The sequence below is a fragment of the Halichoerus grypus genome, chromosome 15 (assembly GCF_964656455.1).
Source record: "Halichoerus grypus chromosome 15, mHalGry1.hap1.1, whole genome shotgun sequence".
Taxonomy (NCBI): domain Eukaryota; kingdom Metazoa; phylum Chordata; class Mammalia; order Carnivora; family Phocidae; genus Halichoerus; species Halichoerus grypus.
Window position 1 is genome coordinate 5,319,583 of NC_135726.1, and position 20,727 is coordinate 5,340,309.

At 45.3% G+C, this 20,727-nt stretch overlaps 1 protein-coding gene across 3 annotated transcripts in view; it reads right to left on the bottom strand.

The window, feature by feature from the left end:
• Positions 1-20,727, bottom strand: part of CDH13 (cadherin 13) — a 1,400,946-nt gene that overhangs the window by 471,904 nt on the left and 908,315 nt on the right. For all 3 annotated transcript variants that reach the window (XM_078063200.1, XM_078063199.1, XM_078063201.1), the window contains one exon: positions 9,505-9,657. In XM_078063200.1, the coding sequence (XP_077919326.1) occupies positions 9,505-9,657 (153 nt within the window). The remainder of the gene's footprint in view (positions 1-9,504; positions 9,658-20,727) is intronic.

Genomic DNA, 20,727 nt, shown 5'->3' on the forward strand with positions numbered 1-20,727 from the left:
TGGGTGCCAGGCCCATGCAGCATCTCGTATCCTTCTCTGTAGGTTTAATCTGCTCTGCTTTTATTCCCTGTACTTAACAACCACCTGACATGTTATATACTCACTAATTTCCGTTTATTGACAGAGTTCTGTACAGGAACTTGGTGGTTTGTTCACAGCTCTGTCCCCAGCACCTGGAAAGGGTGACTGGCACTAATCAGGCATCCTGTCAGTGTGCGCTGAATCGTTCTTGTGGGTGATCTGGGTCCTGCCTGATGGGGCTGCTGGGCGTGTGCCCGTCCTGAGACAGATCCGTCCTTTTGGGGGTCCCAGGTTGCCTTCCCACAGGCCCTGCCCCACTTCCCTCCACCTCTCTTGGCTGGAAGAGAAGCTCCATGGGCAAAAGCTTGTGTTCCTCCTTGCTCCCGTTTACCCTGGGATTCTGTGCACGGGTTCTCTCCATTTCAGATCTGTAGCAGTTAAGGAGTCCGCCCCCTTAAACAGTAAGCAGCCGGCCAGCCAGAATTGAGGTGGGTTATGGGTAACCTGGAGGCTGGCCGCTCCCCAGTGCCGGATGAGGACATGACTCATATTTGTATTAATCTCCCATCATGAGAACGTCCAGCTTTCAACCTGCTCAAGGGGAACTCAGTCCCCATTATGATATTATTCCCCAAGTATTTCTTAGGATGTCCAAAGCTAGTTTCACAAGGGCTCCCAATTAATGTTGTCTTCTTCTTCCCCTTCCTTCTTCCCACTTGAGGGCCCTTCACCATGGTCATCTACCCACTAATTGCCAACGCTTCCCACACCAAAGTGCTGCCTGGGTCTCAGGGGTCGGGGTGGGGATGTCTCTCTTCTGAATTACATCATCCTTTGTCACTTGGCTTCATAGCCATAGTGTTTGAACCGAGAATTTTACCCTGTCTTTTGTACTTGGTTTAATTAGCTTCTGGTCCTCACCTCCAATTTTGCATAGTATCTCATAAAAAAAATAATTCCCATCATTTTCTGCCCTCTAACCCAAGAGTGCCAGAGGAGAAGCACAGCCTGTTCTGATCTTCTCATTTGTGCTTCTTTCTTCCTCGTCCATGCCCCTGAACAAATTCCTTCCCTCCCTGGCTCATTTTTACCAAATGAAAAAAAAAAAATCTTTATGCCAACTGATGATTGCAGCAAGTGGGGAAGCGAGCAGTGGGAGCTAACAGGGACGTTTTATCTGTGTCTGCAGGGTCTGGTCCCAGAGCGGTCGGCCACCATGCCTGCTATCGAGGGATCACAAAACATGGGCAGTGGGTTTTGAGCACTGGGCGTCAGAGCTGTTGCCCAATAAACTCGTTCTTATTTGCAAACTTAGCAGTTTAGAGTAAACGGGTCTAAAGGCTCTTGCTGTCGTGATGTATTGTGATTCTTCATTCGCGAAGAACAAACACCCCCAAGCCGTCACGCTGAACGGTCGCCGTTGTTAGATGCGTGGAGAGATAAGGGACGCATTGTTGTCACGCGTCTAGCGTTCCATGAGTGCGTGCGGGTGCAGCCTGCGGGCCCGGCCCGCGGAGGAGCAGGCTGAGGGGCGCTGTGTTTGCCCACCTGCCAAGATGCAAGCTGCACCTCTTCTGAGGAGTTTGTGCAAATGAGGTCTAGGAAAGCACATTCCCGCAGCCCTGAGTGGGGAAGCAACTTTGCTTAGTGGACCAAAGAAACAATCAGCCAGGAGCACCCTGACCCGGGGACGCGGCGGGCTCGGCGATGTCGCTTAACCTCTTCATGCCTCAGCTTCACCAGCTGCGCCTGGCAGATAAGGCTGGATTGCAAAATGAGGTGCTTGGAAATGTGAAGAGCGGAACCGGAAGGAGCCAGATGGAGATGCTCGGGGGTACTGGGGTGCGGAGAGGCCGCAACCAAATCCTGAGTTATTTATTTTTTTTCTAACTGTAGTCACAAGACAACCTGTTCATTTGTTTATCCAATTCTGCTTTTCTGCATTTCGGTTTTTTAAGTGCTGTGTCAAAACAGATGCCAGAAAGTAGTTAGCTTCCGATGTTCACGCAGAGTCAAGCGGCTGACTGAGGGGAAGGAAGACCTTTGATTTTCTGCTCTTCCGTGTTAGAAACTCCTCTGTGTGCTGTCTCACTTGAGATTCACAACAAACCTACCTGGTGGGGGGTGATTATCCCCATTGGTTTGAGTAAACTGGGGTACAGATGGGTTAGATTAATCCAGTGGTTCTCCAACTTGGCCACACAATGGAAACACCTGGAGTTTTATAAACGTACTGATGCTTGGTCCCACTCCAAGACACGCTGATTTAATTGGTTTGGAGAGCAGCTTGGGCATCAGGAGCTTTAAAATCTCCCCAGATGGTTTTCATGTGCAGCAAAGTTTGAGAACCACAAATAAACTACTTGAGGCCCCCAGATGTAGTAAGACAGAAAAGCCCGATCTGCTGACCCCAGGGCCAGCTTCCTCCTATCAGGAATTATCTTCTCCTGTACCTGTTCAAATATTCTGAAGACAGTTTCATCTCTGGCCTAAAAGGCCGGTTTCTGAAAAATAAGCAAACACTGTCACATGGCATTTAACAATCATCCAGCCTCTAGACAGGACAGAGCGAAGAAGCCTGGGCCCGATCTGCCTGGCTCCCAGGACCCATTACTGAAACAAAAACAAGGCAGTTGTGAAGAGTACGAGCTGGAGTGTGGAGGGCGTCCACATGGCGGACCAGAGCACCTGGAGAAATAAACACCTTTAAGGCACAACTGGTTTCCCCCGCAGGACTGTAACGAAATCGGCTCCAAGGCCACCATCAGTGACGCAAATTAACACGTCGAGCCAGCCAGCTACAGTGATGCTAAGGCTCAGGAGCACTGAGAGCTGGGGGACAACGTCACGTGAGGTGATGGCCTCTGGCTCGGGAACACTTAGCCAGTCGCTGTACTGAGCCCTAGTCTTGTACATCCCACTCACCAACCGCAATGAAGCCAGGGCATGATCCGGCCGTCTTGCCGCCCAACGTAAAGATGAGAAAACGAGAAAGAATTAAACAACTTGCCAAAGGTGACACCATGAAATGGCCCATATTCACCCTTTGTTCACCTGTACAAATGGCAATTTCATATAGTTCCTACGACAGCAGAATCAAAATTCTAACCTCAGTCGGTCTGATTGCAGAGCCTGAGCTTTTAACCCAGGGTCTCTGTCTCCTCCCAATCAAGGTTCTTTCCAAGGTCATGTGTGTTACTGATTGACAGGCCCGTAATAATGAGAGAAGCTGGGATCAGAGGTGTGAAGCCACACACTCTCCTGGGCATGGGTTGGTGACCTGCCCTCAGACAGCCGTGCCTATCACTGACTGTCTCCTCCCTGGAATAAGATGGTACCAATGATGTGGGGGCTGACGCTGTAGACCTCAATGCTACCCAGAACCCCTTGCTAGCTCAGCGACAGTCCTTCCTATGACCCAGGTTCTTCCCTGCAGACATCCTGGCGTTAGACTTGGCAATGGAAGTGGGACAGAAGGCAGAAGTTCTGCTTCGTGGATCTACAGTTCAGAACGCATGCAGTAGGAATCACTGCACATTTATGGGCAGCCAAGGCAGACCCCGTTCTGAGCATCGCAGGAACAGGGTGGCGGGAAGAGGTGGCAGCAGTCTCTGCTCTTCTAGAACAGTGGTTCACAATTTTGCCCCTATGGGACGATTGACACTATCTGGAGACATTTTAGACTGTCAGGACTGGGATTGGGGGTACTATTAGGATCTAGGAGTTCGAGACCAGCCATGTTTCTAAACACCCTGCACTGCACAGGCCAGCCTCCGTAACAAAGAATTATCCAGCCCCAAATGTCAACAGTGCCAAGGCTGAGAACCCTTGCTCTACAAGAGTGTCATCCAAGGCTGGGTATTTCCTATAGCACCACCACTGGTCGTGTCCCACGTGAGCCAGGTTATTGGGTCCCTTTGGCAATTACATAAGCTCCCTGTACCCTTTAATAAACCACTTTCTTTATACACGAGTTGGGAGGGATTTTGAGGACTACCACCAAGAATCCTATCTAAGAAAGATGACCATGGGGGCGATCAGACTAGAGGATGAAGAAGGATGTAACTTGTTCCTCCAACTGCAGGCCAGGGGAACATTCCAAGCACAAATATTATCAAGGGCAGTGCAGTCCTATCACGTAATGCATGCATGATCCATGTAGACCATGGACATTATTATAAACAGATTAATCACCTAAATAACTCTCCGAAGTGGGTAAATCTACATGTCTTGGTTCTCTTACAATCACTAATGTTATGAAACACGTATTTCGACTTGACAGCAGCATTTTTCACTTTAATGTATTGTCTGCCAAATTGTCTTGGAGCTACCTATGGGTTAGAAATAGGGCAGAGCCACATGAGTGAAAGGAAACACAGGAGGAACCTTCTTTCTGCCAGGTGGATTCCAATTCTATGGCAATAATCTTAACTACAAATTCAAAACGTATCCAAGAAATTGGCTTGAAGGAGAGCAAGTTATAGTCCAGAAAATGTGAACAAATATTCAGAAGGAGACAGTGAAATCCTGCTCATGTGCTGAGGCCAAGAACACAGGTTGTTCCACTTACTGGTTCTATAACTGGGCAAGATAACATTATTAAGCTCATCTTTGTGAAGATTAAATGAGATCATCATTTAGGTATTTAGCACAAAGCCTTGGCGCATTGTAAATGTTCAATAAACATTAGCACCAACAGTAATAACAATAATGTATCTTGGGAACCACTTTGGCCCTCAGCTAACACATCCATAAAGGCAAGATAATAAACCAGTTTCATAGGTTTGTGTATCTAGTACTCTAGAGAGCTCTTGGGCACCTAACGGGTGCCTAGTAAATGCTAGTTCTCTCTCTCCTTTTCTCCCACCCAGCTCTGACATGCCCAGTCCTCGGTATGTCTCCCAACGGTGGACAACAGAACAGGGTGAATATGCCCTGCCCATGATACCTGCCCACCTCGATGGCCTGACTTCCTGTTTTGCCCCCTACCTCCTGTTGAACCCAGCCCAGACTGCCTACTGGCCCCCCAACCTGCCTAACAGACTCTGTCCCCCACTCGACTCCTGTCCTGCCATATTGACAAATTCGCAGCCAGCAGATTATATTCACAGTGTGAGGGAATCATTACCACCTGCTAATATTTTTATAGAATTTCATAAACTTGGTCATTCATGAGTCATTTACAGTACTTTATTCCAATGAAGAGTTCACAAATCACTCAAATGCTGGCAAAATGCATAATAATGAGTAATATTTCAGGAGTCTTTGCATTAACATGTCAGCTTCCAATACTGTAAGAACTAAATTATTTTACCGGGTGCCACTTTGGGTCAGAAGCTTGGGAAGCCCTTTGGGGGCTGGGGTAGGGAGAGTGGGCAGGTGGCAGTAGGTCATGGACGAAGACGGTATTTAGGAAGACATCAATCATCAAGCCAATCACACCCCCTTTCCAGTCCCAATAAGGGGAGTTCCTGACAAAGAAGGCTGGAGATGTGCGGATTAGGTATCAGATTCTAACTGAGGGTAAAACTGGCAGAAGGATTTCTTAGTGGTTGGAAGCGCAGGGCTTTGGAGGTGGAGAGATGTGGATATGGATCCCAGATTCTACACACACCAGCTGCGAGACCTTACAAAAGTTATATCACAGTTATTTGCTTATCTGTAAAATGGTGTTAACATCTACTTCTTAAGTCTCCTGGGTGAAATGAGTTAAATAAGAGAACGTGTATGAAGTGTTTAGCGCAGTATCAGCCATGTAGTGTTCAATAAACGGTAGCTTTAATGATGATAAAAATTCAGGGGCCCAAGGACCAATTATCCCTGGTTATTTCTTATTGTGCAAATCCCCAAGGCTTAGTTCTGAATGCTTTCCTGTTGGGTTTGGGAAGTAGCAAGCAGCATTTGACTTGCATGTGAGGAGCCCTTAACTTTAAAATAAACAGCACCAACAATGGAGCACTTACGATGGAAATTTATTCGCCCACAGGCTTGCTGCTTCTCAGAACTTGCCAGAGGGGAAATGAAAAATGTGGGGATTGGAGGATCCAGCTCTTGAAAGAAGCTTGTTTGCTACCAACCACGATGACCACCGTGAATGGGATGGATCTAACTGCCGCTAGGATAGTAGATTCTTTCTAAATGGGTGCTTGAAATGGACAGGAGTTGCAACATTCCTGTGTGCAAAGTGTATCAACTAGAGTAACCCAGTAAATCTAGAAATAGGAGAACCAAACAGAGGGTGATGGGGACATTCCTCAGCAAGGACAGGAAGGAAATGGGACAAAGACTAATAAAGGAGCAAGCAAGAGGCGTGGGGGGTATAGTGTTAGAAACAGGGCCCCTAAGGCTAGGGGAGAGTGGCTCTGGGCCAGGCTGCTGTTGGGCTGTTGTAAGACCCCGCATTCCCACCAGGACCAGCATCTCCCCACTGCGCACTCGTGGCCCTGTGCCCAGGGGTAAACTAAGCCACATGATGAACAAGGCACCGTGGGCCAGCAGATCACACGCGCAATGGTGAGGAGTTTAAAGCAGTTCATTGTGAAACAAAGCCTAGGCATTAAAACAAAAGCTACGTGAAGGCTGGGAACCCGGTGTGTCTGGTTTCCCACCAGATTCCCCTAACACCTTGGAGGGAGTGCCTCACTCTGTAGGTCTTCAGTCAAATATATGTAGAAAAAAGTGAATAATTAATCAATATGCTATGAAACTATAAAATAAACTCAATATCACCCATGGAAAGTTCACGCTTGAGCTGGGCAGGCTGGGCTACAACCGTCCTTGACCATCCATCATGAATCTCTCACTCATGTGGTAAGACCATATAGTGCTCACGGGGTTTCTGGCATCATTCTGAATGCGTGACACATATTAACTTATTTAATCCATTAAAATCCTCTAAGATAGTATTATTATCATTCCCATTTTACAGACGAGAAAGTTGAGACAGACCCCCTGCCCAAGTTTCCACAGCTAGTCTGTGACATCATCTGGTGCAGCAAATGCGGCTGCGTACAAAATTATGTTTTTAATTGCTATGATACTATATGGCTTCACTTCAAGGAAAAAAAAATATGAGAAGTTCCAAGCCACAGACCAGGCTCTATTTTACTCACTGATGAACAACTGAAAGCTGATTAAAGCTAGCAATTTTAGCTTCTACAGTCCTTAGAGGCGCTAGTACTATCCCCGTTTCATGGACGAGAATTGTAAGATCAGAGAGGGTAAGTGCATTGCCCGAGATCACACAGCTCAGTAGGTAGCAGTGCTGAGCCTCAAATAGCAATTTGCGACACGAAGAGCTCTTAAACGTGATCACTGTGCTATGACATTATAAAATGTATTGTATCCTTAGTTTCCCGTGTCTGAAAACTAATGGCTCTTCCCATGATAGGCGTGGAAAGAGACGAGGCCATGCACCTATGGACTGGTGCTGGCTTTTCGGGCAGCAGCTAGACTCCGACAGCTGCCACGTTCCCTCTGGTTGCTGTCGAGGTCACCACTTTCAGAGGGTGCAGCATTCAGTTTCTGCAACAACCAGGTTCCCCGCAAGTATACACTAAGGACACTCTGCTCACCCTTTGGTGATTTCTGACAGATGGTACCCCTGCAGATGCTCGCAGCATCTACCCTTTGGCAAAGCTTCTGAGAGCGGGGTCTGGGAAGCACCCTCGTCTTCCCCGGACCCAGGACCCTTGGGCACGTTGCTCAGCATGAGATCTGCTGACAGAAACGGTTCCAGCACCTTCCCTGGGCAGCTTCTACGTGTCCAGTTCTTGGATTCCTCCAACACCCTCACACTGTCTTCAATGCCCTGGAAACTCAGAGCAATCCGATAGGGAGATGAGGGGGACTCGAATTCTATGGATGGGATCCTGAGGACCAGAGCTTACATGGTCTTCCCAAGGTCAACAGCTCGGGATGACAGGGCAGGCCAGACCCCAGGGTACCCGTTTTCCATCCAGAGCACTTACTTTTCAATGCACTGTCCCTCTACCCTCTGTCTCTAACAAAGGAACAACACAGGTTTGGGTGAGAGAGAGTAGTGTTGCTGCCGTGGGATTGGATTATTCTTACGTGGTGTTTTGACCAAGAAAACCAGAGATGCTAAATCTTGTCCTATAAATTGACCACCACCTCCTGACCCTGATCCAGGGAAATGCACAGGCCAAGGCCATGACGACGGAACACAAACACTGCTGGCTGAGCCTTGTCCCCACGGCGCCTGTTTGCAGCTCAGCGCACTGCGCCCCACGGAGGGCATTTCCTGAAAATGGCCGAGAATTCCATCTCATTTCTCAAAGAATGAGCTCATACCCTCAGAGGCCTGGGTCTGTAACACAGGCTGTGAGAAGGGAAGTTTTGGGGGGTGTTGTAAAGAAGGGAGAGGACTGACCTCAAGCCCATATGAGAGTTAGTGCTCACCCCAATATCTGTTTGCCACTGCTCTGGTCTGTGTGTCCTGAATGGGTATCCACTTCTGAAACTACCCTTTTACAAAGAGCCTTTTATTTCTCCATAAAAAAGTAACTTAAGGGGCACCTAGGTGGCTCAGTCAGTTAAGCGTCTGACTCTTGGTTTTGGCTCTGGCCATGATCTCGGGGTCCTGGGATCGAGCCCCGCATTGGGCTCTGCACTCAGCAGGAAGTCTGCTTGAGCTTCTCTCTCTCTCTCCCTCTGCCCCTGCCCCCGCTCACTCTCTCTCTAAAATAAATAAATAATTCTTTAAAAAATAAACTTAAGTACTTTGTAGAAAAATCAGAAAAACAAAGAAAAAGTCAGTAACACCCAAATACAACCATTAACACTTTGATTTTTCTTCCATCATGTTTCTTCACAAATCTACACCTGTTGTGATATGTGCAAATACTCAATTTGCATGGAGGATACCATATGTATTTGTGTGTCTGTTTCCACTCAATATCTTGAATTTCTCCCATATAACCAGAACTTCTTCAAAAGTGTTTTAAATGTACAAAACCTCCTTGCAAAGTTGTGCCATAATTTAACCACTCCCCCATTGCTGAATATTTAGCAAAATTGGTTCCATTTTAAGGATCGTGTCTTGCTATAACAGCATTACACAAAAGTCTAAATTCCTCCCTATTTCCTTAGGGTAGATTTCTAAAAGTACAATGATCCCATCCAAGGGTTCACACCTTTTATAGCTGTTCATAATTGAGCCAGTTTTTGGAAAGCCCAAGCTGCCCTCGTGGTTCTGACCTCCTCTGAGATCCCCCAAGGGTCCCCCTTCTTGGTCTCCAGTGCCCAAAGTCTCACAGAGGCCTGCAGGCTCTGCTGATGAGAAAGGGGCCCCTACTGTTACCCTGCTGGGGTTCAGTGCCACTTGGCTCTCACAGAGACACACTTAAAGCCACACAGCTCCAGGTTTGATGAAGCACAGAAATAACGAGCTCAGTGGGAAGACAATAGTCTCAGAAAAGCCACACGTCTGCAATTCAGGGTGGGCACTTGAGGAACACTCACCTGATAAGTAGCGATCGCTTCTCTGTCCAAGGTCTGTGTCACGGAGACGCTACCCGTGTTCTCATTGATTCTGAAAATTCCTTTAGGCTCTTGATCCACTCCCTTTCCAGTGAGCCGGAACTTGGACCCTTCCGGTCTGTCACTATCGACTACCTGGTCAGAGAAACAGAATGACATTTAAGACTCTGGCTGGAAAACACAGAGAAAGCACATTTTCAGTATAACTCAGTGACCAATCCACTAATCACAGGTGCCACCGCAGGGCGGCCAGATAAACTCGACTAAGGCAGCATCACCAAAAATAGCATCATCGCTTAACACCTTTCATCCTGACATGCAAATCTTTGCGGCTTACAGCTGGGGAAACTTTCCAGCATGGTGGGAGGGGGACGGACACGTAGGGATAGATCTAGATGGGAAATCACTCCAGGACATTCAAGATTGGACATTCTTATTGTTACTCTCAAGAAAAAGATTTTTTTTTTTTTTTCCTGCAAGCCAGACCAAATAGACAATGGGAAAAAATGAGTGGGCAGTCCTGTAGTGGGCAGGCATTCACCGAAGTTCTAACTATTTACAAAACTCAGTCATCAATTATGTCACCTGCACCATTGGTTCTGGGTAGCAGGCACGATGCTCAGGAAGCATTTTTTTTTTTAAAGATTTTATTTATTTATTTGACAGAGAGAGACACAGCGAGAGGGGGAACACAAGCAGGGGGAGTGGGAGAGGGAGAAGCAGGCTTCCCGCTGAGCAGGGAGCCCAATGCGGGGCTCGATCCCAGGACCCTGGGACCATGACCTGAGCCGAAGGCAGAGGCTTAACGACTGAGCCACCGAGGCGCCCCGCTCAGGAAGCATTTTACACACATTTACACACCTAAAAAACCCTCGCACCAATGCTGGTGGTAGGGGACATTATCATTTGTACTTCATGGATGAAGCCATGGTCAGAGCTGCTAAAGAGATGAAGACGGGATTCAGAACCCACCTCCCGTTTCTATAGGGACATTGCTATGCAACGTTGACACTTCTGAATTTAAGATAATTCCCTACAGGTTGTCAGGCTTGATTTGACATTTGAAGAGAATTCAGGTGATAAGATGCAGGAAGATGGTTCTGGCAGAGGGAACAGGACAGACACAGGCGGTAGGCCGGCAAGGGGGAGCCTACACGACTCCAGAAACGGGGAGTCATTAGCATGGTTTGAGGGCGGTTGAGGGGTAATTAGGAGACAAACTATGTTTTTTTTTTTAATAGTGTTTGAAGATTCCCAGCTAAAGAGAGAACCATTATTTGCATGAAGTGGTTCTTGAGTTTGTCCAAGGATTCGTGTATATTTAATGTCACTTTATCATCAATATGCGAGCATGAATTCAATGGTAACAACTTTTTCCCCCCGATGGTAACAATGTAAAGGTCACCTGACCACAGTAGATATTCAGGACAGACAGCAAAATGAAAGCTGATACTGATCCAGCTGTAACCAATTTACAAATGACCAGGCACCTATTGGAACACTGTCACCCGTGCCGGAGGGTTTTGGGGGACAGGACAGGAAATGGGCCTTCTGGTGGAATCAGTCTCCCCCAGACGCCATTGCTGTGGCGGCCATGCCTGCAATTCCGATGTCTGCCACCAGGTGGCAGTGGAGCCTAAGGCAGCATGACCCTCATGCCCAGGTTCCTCTGCTGTGACCAGTTGACAGACCGGACACAGTTCCATAGAGCAGTGTTGTTGTTGTTTTTTTTCTGATTTAAAATTTTACTTAAATACATTGAGGGTTTTGATTAAACACCAATTATCTCTGCATTTTTAAGATTAACATAAAATATCATCTAAAGCAAGACTAAAAATAAGGCATGTGGTATCTTCTGATGAAAAGAGTTTTTTAATCACTGCTTGACTTGATTTAATCCAACTGACATTCTCCCCATGACCCACTCCCTCCTGCTGGGGAGCTCCACGAGGTCAACAGCCTCAGCATGTTGGGATCACCCCGGGATCCCAGTGCCTGGCCTACAGCCGGAACCAGTTCCAGCATCTATTTACTTTAGAACACCACTGTTCAGACAAGCATAGGCTCTCATCCTAGCTTGGCCAGTGGTCAGCTCTGGAACCTGGAACATGGTTCTTTGCCTACTTGGCTCTCCATTTCCTCATCTGTAAAAATGAGGAAAACACCGCTCACGTCCCAGGGTTGCTGAGGGTTTAATGAGATAGTGTGTGCAAAGTGCACTTCTTGGCTCACAGAAGGTACTCAATGAATTGTAGCTAACGATCACCATACTGAGAGTAATAATCACAGCAAAATCACACCGACACAGCTTCGTTGTCATTGGGTAAGACGGAGACTTCCAGGCATAAAAAGAGCATCTTAACCATAGTATTAAAAAAGAATCCCTTTCTAAGAGAACAAATTTCCTTTCAAAACACAAGACTTACAAACATCTCTGGTTTGAGACGAGAAGTGCTCTGGAAACAGGCTTACTGTGGGAAGGGGCCACTGCTCAAAATCTGCCTTCTTTGTCACCTCCCTGTTTATTCTCCCTTCCTCCCCCCTTTTACCACTTCAGTGTGGATTAAAACCTCTTCCTCTTGCTCCCCTGAGCACACTTAAGGTAGGCAGGTCCTATCCAAAGGCCGTATTAAGTCAGGAGACAGTGTGACGGGAAATGAACATGGGCAATCTACATGAGCTGTGGTGCTCCCAGGAGTGGACTTCTGACCCCATCTGTGTACCAGACACAGCTCACTGGTGAAGCTCTGCCAGGGGAGGTCTTCTGTGCTCTGATCTCCTTTCTGGACGCTGCCCTGCTCAGAAAGGGCTGGGAGTACAGCCTCCCAGACTTTCTAGAAGGCACACAGTCAGAGATGGTCCTGAAGGCCCTCTTGGGGCAAATATGGCCACCCTCCCATTTCTGTTTGCCCCTTAGCACTGAGTTCTGGACCCAGAAATCCCCCCCGGAGCCACCTTTCCTCCTGCCATCAAGGTCAGTTCTGGGTCATTTCCTTGCTCTCAGAGAGCTTGAGCCACCTGACCCCACAGAAGCAGGGTCTTGGCTGCTGGATTTAAATGACTTCTTCGCAGAGAAGAAGGAAGTCCTGCTGTGATCACCTCTGCTTTGTGCTGCATGACTCCCCTCTCTCTCAATATTTCTGTTTTTAAAGGCTTGGCTTTTGACAGATCTACTGAATCTGCCTCCCGGTCCTCAGAACCATGTCCACTTTGAAGGAGCGCCCACAGCCACACCAAGTATGGCACCCCCAGACTAATGAGCATTATGGGGCCACCAGCCCAGGGACATGTCTCAAGATGTGGTTCCCTGGACCAGCATGGGCATCACCTTGTTAGAAATGCAAATTCCCAGGCCTCACCCAGAGCTCCCAAATCAGGAACCCTGGGGATGGGGCTTGGTGACGTGGGCTTTGACGAGTGCCCTGATAATTGCGACGTACGCCACAGTTTGAGGACTACTGATTTAGACAGATTTCAGCACCATCCATACCCGTTATAACTGGTGCTGGTTTCCACTGCTACCATTTGGAGCATTATGCTGACAAAAGGCTGGGTCTGTTTGCTACTCCTCTCTAGACCTATTTTAAACATATGACACTATTAGGAACTCTAATTTAAAAACCTGTTTTCTAGAATGTCAGTAAAGCAGAGTTGCTACTTCCCCAAGACTGACATCTCCAACTGCGTCCAAACACCCTACGGTTTGGAGAAACCTTGGAGGGGAAAGCATGGGGGTGGGGGTTGCGTTCCAGGGAAAAGCCAGGAGTCCTGGCTCGGTTGAGATTTAGGAATCACCCACCATATCTCCGGCTTCTGGGTCCCCAGCTGGGACTTCAGAAGGACCCCAGCCCACTCCAGCCTCACTGATCTGGGGAGAGAGCAGGTGTGCAATGGCCACAAACCCAAGGAGACCTTGAGCCACACATCGGAGCTATCCCACCCTAGTCAAGAGGGTTTGCAGACGAGCTTTATTACACTATGCTCCTCTCGGGAAAACTACCCTGTGCTGCTCCAGGGCTGTGGCCCCAGGGGGGTAGTCCTTTTGTTGTTGTTTAATGTGATGGGATTTAAGACATCCAGGGCACTCCTGGTCAGAACAAATCCTGCTGTGAGTCTCTGCTCTTGTGGCAGCTGTTAACACCCATCATCCCACAGAGCAGGGCTTCACAATTAGCTGGTCTCTCCTATTGGTCTTTGTAATTCAGCACTTCTTTTCACAGTGGGATTTTTTTTTTTGCCTTCCTTACTTATCCTCTGAGTTTGAATGGAAAAAACAAAAAACAAAAGACATAGCTAATGATGAGAAAGAACTCTGGCCCTGGGTGCCAACAGCCTTAAAGGCATGTGAATAGCACACAGGCATCTTGCTATGTACCTGGGTAAAGTGACTTCCCAGGTAGCCATGGGGCGGTCAGCATACCGGCTATCGGGGTGGCACGGCTCCGCTGGGACCAGAGTCCTCTGCACCCACGGAGGGACAAGAAATACGGAGGCAGTGATTGCTTGATCTGAATTGCAGAGGACGGTCCTGCTGCATATTTCTTAGACTAGCACATTATGGGCAAACCAAGGCCCTCCTCTGAATCCCCTAAGTCCTGTTCCCACCTCTGTCTTCTGGTTGTGTATAGTTTTAAGGGATTCTTCCATGAATTTATACACATATGCACTCATAGAACATACAGCAGTTTTGAATGTTTTTACACAAGTAGGATCATTCTGTATAAATTTTTCTACAAATTTTTTTTTCTATTCAATGTGGCTGGGATACATTAAAAAAGTTTACATATAAACTTTCTGGGGGAATAATTTTACATTTACAGAAATGTTGCAAAGATAGTACAGATTTCCCATTTACCTTTCATCTAATTTCCCCAAATGTTAACATCTTACATACCATGGTCACAACTGCGTGATACATGACTATGAACTAACCAAGATCTAGATTTTATGTATTCAAGTTTCTCTAGTTTTCCCACTTCTTTTTTCTGATCCAAAATCCAGTCCAGGACCCCACATGGCCTTTAGTCAATGTGGTTTTTAATTGTTCATTCTGGTGTCTCTGTGTGGTTCAGAATTTTCTTTCATTGTACTGACATCGGTTTTCCCCCCATGGAAGATGTATTCCATATATAAACATGACACAGTCATCTAGCTTTGTATACCATGTTTGCTGAAGAGTTCTGGCCCCGACTTCTTGTGTGTATACTTGAACTCAGATCTCCACTAGAGACTTTTGTCTGTTTTGTTCTAAGGGCCTAGAATGGTACATAGTGCAATAAATATTTGCATACCGAGTAAGTAAATCAATGTGATAATCACCTCCTCACTGGCCTGCAAGTTTCTGATTTCTTTTTTCTCATCTCCTGTTCTAATTGCAACCAGAATGGCCATTCTAGAATAGAAACACAAATCTCACCATGACAGTTCCCAGGCTAGAATTCATCATGGTTCTGTACTGCTCCCAGGGTCAATTCTCAGGGGCCCTCCTGATGGGTCTGCACCTGATTCTACAATTCTAACTTTGGCCACAACCAACCACAGACCTTTTGAACTTTGTTCACTTTCTTTGGACCTAGGGCAGCTGGACTTCTGTCCCCCAGCCTGTCTGTCCGAGACCCCTCCTCCTCTTTCTGGACTCAGCACCAGGATTGCCCACTTACTGAAGCTTCTCTTGACCTCCTCCGCCCTGCTCCATGAGGAATGAACCTCATCCTCGAGGCTTAGCCCTGCTCACCAGCGAGGTCTATTAGAGCAGGGAGAGCAGATGGCCTCTTTGTTGTTGGTGGTGATTATCCCTTGGGCTATTTATTTCTTATTCTCTTTAAAATTTCCTGGGTCTGGAACACAGAAGATACTTGATGAAAACTTTGAGTAAAGAAGTATGACTTTATTTGCAGGTTTTTATATGATCACAAAATGCTCATAAACCCAAACTCACATTTTAAAAATAAGGTCTTTTGTCCTAACCTTTAAAAAAAATTGTGCAACATCAAAACCTTTTCATTTCTCTTTTTACCTGTGCAACATCAAAACCTTTTCATTTCTCTTTTTACAAATCCCTAAAGTTAACTTCCTAGGCAGTGGTAATACCTAGGAGTCAGGAAGGGACTTAGAGCCCTCCCCGTCCTAATAATCTGCAAAGGTCCCCTTGTGTGGAGACCCCTTGTCTAAGGAGACATTGTGCTTGACGGCAAAGAAGTTCCAAGACAAATACCCTGGAACTTCTTCCCAGTCACAGCCAACTAAAGTGATGACTCTAATTCTTCTCTATTTAGAAAATCAGGAGACATTTCTTTTCAAAAGATAGAAGACTATATGCACGCATGTGCACACACACACACACACACACACAATATGATCAAAAGGATGAACAACTGAAAAATAATTCACTCCCTCCCCCGCAAATCACCAAAGGGAATAAGTCACATGTGAACAGCACAGGTCTTTGGAGGATGGAGGTTGGGGTATATTTTTCCTTCACCCTTAGAATATTTTTGGTAATCACTTTTTTAAATACGTAAGAGGAATTACTAGAGCTTGATGTACATGCTAATTTTGAAGATGTTGTCTATTCCATGTTAAATAGGAAAAAAAAAAACCCACTTACTGCCTTCTATAGTTATTAGAAGGCATTTGTTTTAACATTAGATTGGTTCCCTAAGGTGATCTGTAAGCACTAATTAATTCCCAGCTGTGGTTTGGTCCTTGACATGCCTTTGAACTTGGCTGTTCAGCGGTCTGGGCAGCTATTAGATCCATGCCCTTTCCTCCCCCTCGTGCTGCTCAACTACTTTCAGCCACTAGGTCATAAATTAAGGAGGAGAACTAGGGAAAACCCAGGGCCGAGAGTCCCAATCTCCTGGTGCAGAAACACTGAACCAACACCCTGGCAATCCACCAAAGGTGGATGATAGGCACAGACCCACCATAGACTCTTGTGGTTCTCATCCTAGCTAGGGCTGGCTGTGTCCACCATCATGTTCGAAGGGTTCCCATTGTGCCATGGAGGTCATTAAGGTTAAGGGCAAGGTGGTGTCCTTGGGAAGGAAGACAAGATGAGGGGATGTCTGAATCCACTATCCTTACTCTTCATCTCTTAGCACTATCATCACACCAGCTTTGTTTCTCTTCTTTTATAACAAAGACATTTAAGATTATGCCTAAGTACGGCTTATGCTGAGTTCCATAGCTTTCAGTGTTAATTTGTGGACAATTTTGTGGCATTATTTTCTGATAGTTTATACTTCTGGGCTATTTTCTCTAGGCTGTAGAATTTTTTAATGAGACTATTTCTTAATTTATAAGTATTTACAGTATTTTAATTATTTATTTCCAACTTATATAATAATGTGGCTTATGAAATTTCTACTTTTGAGGTTTTAAAAAAATTTTATCAGTGGCCACGTGTGATATCATCTTTACTAAATGATCCAATGACACATGGAAAGAGTGAGTATTCTATAGCATTATTCATGAGAGCCAAGATGTGGAAGCAACACAAGTGTCCAACAAAGGATGAATGGAGAAACCAAAGGTGGCATATCCATAAAACGGATTATTACTCAGTCTTAAAAAAGAAGGGAATTCTGACACATGCTACAATATGGAAGAAACTTGAGGACACTATGCTAAGTGAAATAAACCAGTCACAAAAAGACAATTGTTGTATGACTCCGCATATCTAAATTTGTAATTGGCAGAGTGCTGTTCTCACCGCAAGAACACAGTTTATGTTTGTTAATAATATATACCAAACTTATACCACCATTCACTTAGCCTCATGGTTAGTTTCTCTCTCATGACTTTAGAAAAGGTGTTTCCTTCCTCTAACACACAGTCTCCCTCCACCTCCTTTTCTTCCATTCAAAGCATTTATTGACCATTTATGAGTCCCAGAGTCCTTGCCATCCCCAGGGGCTCACACTTCTATGCATTCCCTGAAGTCTAGATTATGCAACATCACACATGTGCTGGAAGATGCTACAGCAGATCAGAGAAAGAGGGTCATTTTTGGATTATTCAGTCATTATGCTTTTCTTGTCTGGACCCAAAGTCCATTCATTGGCCATCAGTATCACACTTTTTCATACTTTATTGTCCAAGAGAATAAGCTAAACATTTTCTTTGACCTTAACTCTTGTTGTTCTACTGAAAATCAAGATGGTCCCTGAAATCTCTGGTAAAAACTCTAGATCTTTTATACCTGCAGTCTATTCTATTTATGGATGACTTATGATAGTAGAGAGTAGTCACTGAGGCTGTGCTTTTCTGGCTCCTCTCCTTCTGGGCACACAGTAGGACTAGATTTCCCCAGCCACTTGAAGTTGATTGTGGTCATATGACTTGTTTTGGCCAATGAAGTGTGAGTGAAAGTGACATGTGTCACTTCAGCTATTTCTGAGCAAAAGCTCTAAGAGCTGTGGTGTGCTTATCCATGTTCTTTTCTGCTTTCTCTACGTGACCAGCAATTTTCCAAATAGTGGTGACTTCATCCACCTAGATCCCAAGGAAAGAATGATGGTGAGGAGGAGCAGAGCCTCCACCTAACCCTCAATGGACATAGAGCTTAATTAAACCTCTGTTAGTTTGATCAACTGAAATTGGGGATTGCTTATCACTACAGCAGGGCCTAACCCATCCCGATTAATGTGTTTAGGAGAACAGGGTTGGAAGATAGGTAAAGAGGTGTCTGCATCCCAGCTCAGAGCTCATGAGCAATGGGGACTTTTGTAAGCAATATGGCCTCTCTTAGCCCCACTCCCATCCTCTGCAAAATGGGGGAAATAATGCCCATCCTAAAAGAAATATGGTGAGTAAATGATCTGGGAGATATGCAATGCTTAAATACATAAAATGTTCAATAATGCAATTGTTCTTTTTATAACTATTAAATGATGATAATGATGAGGAGGAGGAGGAGGAGGACAATGACAGAGCTACTTTTTATTGAACACGAACTCTTTGCCACACTTATTCTAAACATTTTACATACAATAGTTCTATTTAATCCTTACAACAGCTCTATGGAATAGGTACTGATATTAATCTTTACTTTACAGAGGAATAAACTGAGTCCCACACACCTTGGCAAAGTCAGCTAGGAAACAACTTTGGATTTGAATCCAAGTATCCAGAGCCCATGGTTTTAAGCCAGACTCCATATGGCCAACTAATCAATGTATGCTGGGTTGAGTGGAAACAGCCCAGAAGTAGAATCAACAAAGCTTCAGAGCCTGGCCCTGTTGACAGTGCTCCAGTCTGGCCTCCTGGTGACATGCCCACCCCATGAAGGCTGAGAGCAGAGATGTTCATCTCAGGCCTTACGCCAGTGGCAGAGGCAAGATGAGGGACTTTCAAGTCTCCATTCTCAGATTTATATGTATCCAGTGGGTCACCCATTCTCCCCATACATCAAATTCCTGGCAGGAATATCTTTACCTTCTCACACCTTCTTAGCTTTGTCATAGTAATGGCATAATTTGGAGGTTTCTGCATGCATTCTGCCATCCAAAAGGATAATAAATTAATCATGCCCTTGGGCACTGTTGAAATATACACACTTAATCTCTTACCAACTTTCCTTCCTCGCCATTGCTCTGCTCCTCTCCCTTCCATCAGTTCAGAGTTTTACAGTTCCCAAAGAAATATCAAACCAAATATTTATGCACTCATCTGAACCACAGTTCAGAGAAAGCAATGTAACAAAATCAGCATTATGAACCTGGAGCTATTCCCATTTGGAAGTAATAAACACGAACAATTTGAACAATTTCTCCCTGGAAATGCCTGTTGGCTGCCATTTTGCTGAGAGTTTCAACACTTATTCTTACTATTCTTATAATTCAGGACAAATTTTAATGTTAAGTCCGATGCTTGGAAACACAAGCAGTGTCAAACATAAATAAAATGTCAATCATTTTCAACTTAAAGCCTGATACTCTATTCTGCCTTGCATGTACCTTGGTTAGAAGGACCTGTGCATGGCTTCAAAGTTCCTCATTTCCTGAAGCAGCTACTATCTCTCACAATCGGGTCATACATGATTAAAATCTTTCAAAAGCCCTCATGCCATCACTTTCAGAGAAAACTCAGGCTCCTTCAGTCATGCATTCAACACTCTTTACAACCCACCCCCTGCCTCTGTTTTCAGCCTCATCTGTTGCTATGTTTACACACATCCTCCCATCCTGTTTTGCTGCCATTTCCCCCAAAGTGCCTTGATTGGGCCTACCCCTGTTTCAGCCCTGGGGTTACCCTCTCCGGAACCAGAGGCTCCTAGCCAAAACCTGAGCCTGGCCAATCAGATCATCTCTTTGGGAAGCCTAGTATTGGGACAGGGTGAGACTGAGTCAGTTAGTTAAGTAAGGGCTACGGACTCTGAAAGTCTTATCAGTGTAAAAGCCTAATGTACCATTTTGGGGAGACCCTTTCGGGCCATAAGTGTGGATCTTGACAAAGAAAATAGTCTACTTGGAAAACAGAAAGAGAGAGAGCAATGAATACTTGTGTGTATACAAGGCCCTGTAGATGGTGAATTATCCTCTCCAGTATTAATTAATCTTATGCCTCACACATGGCCTTTAAATTATACTTTTCTACCAAAATATCACAGTCCCTTTTCCAAATGGTGTCTGGTAAATGGCTTTAATTCACCAGGATATTACCAGGTATATATCTGTATAGCTCATTCCTTCACTGTCCCTGAGTTCTTGAATTACATTCATCTATTCAGTGAGGACTTCCATGCCCACCTTATTAAAAAAAAAAATAGTGGCTTTCCTTCCAACATCATTCTCTATGTCCATTGCCCTGTTTTGTTTTTCTTCACAGAACCCATCATCACCTGACATAGTTATCCGTTTATTATCTCTATTTACCATTAACATACATGCTTTATGTTATCAGGGACTTTTGTTTTGTTCATGGCTGTGAACAGTGCATGGTGCACAGGAGACAACTAACTATTTTGTAATAAATAAAGAGGCTATATAAAGAGAAGCTGAAATGAGAGGCTATATTGTCAGAAATGAAAGGAAATAAATGCATAAATCAATGAGCTTGCACAGCTATCTTGATTTAAAAATGGCTTATCAACTTCTGGTAAGGACCAGCTTTGTTTCTTGGGCTTGAGTTATGAGAGATACTCTGGTATCCTCCCAAGAGAATAATTTCGAGGGGCTTGCCTAATTAAATGATCCCAATGAA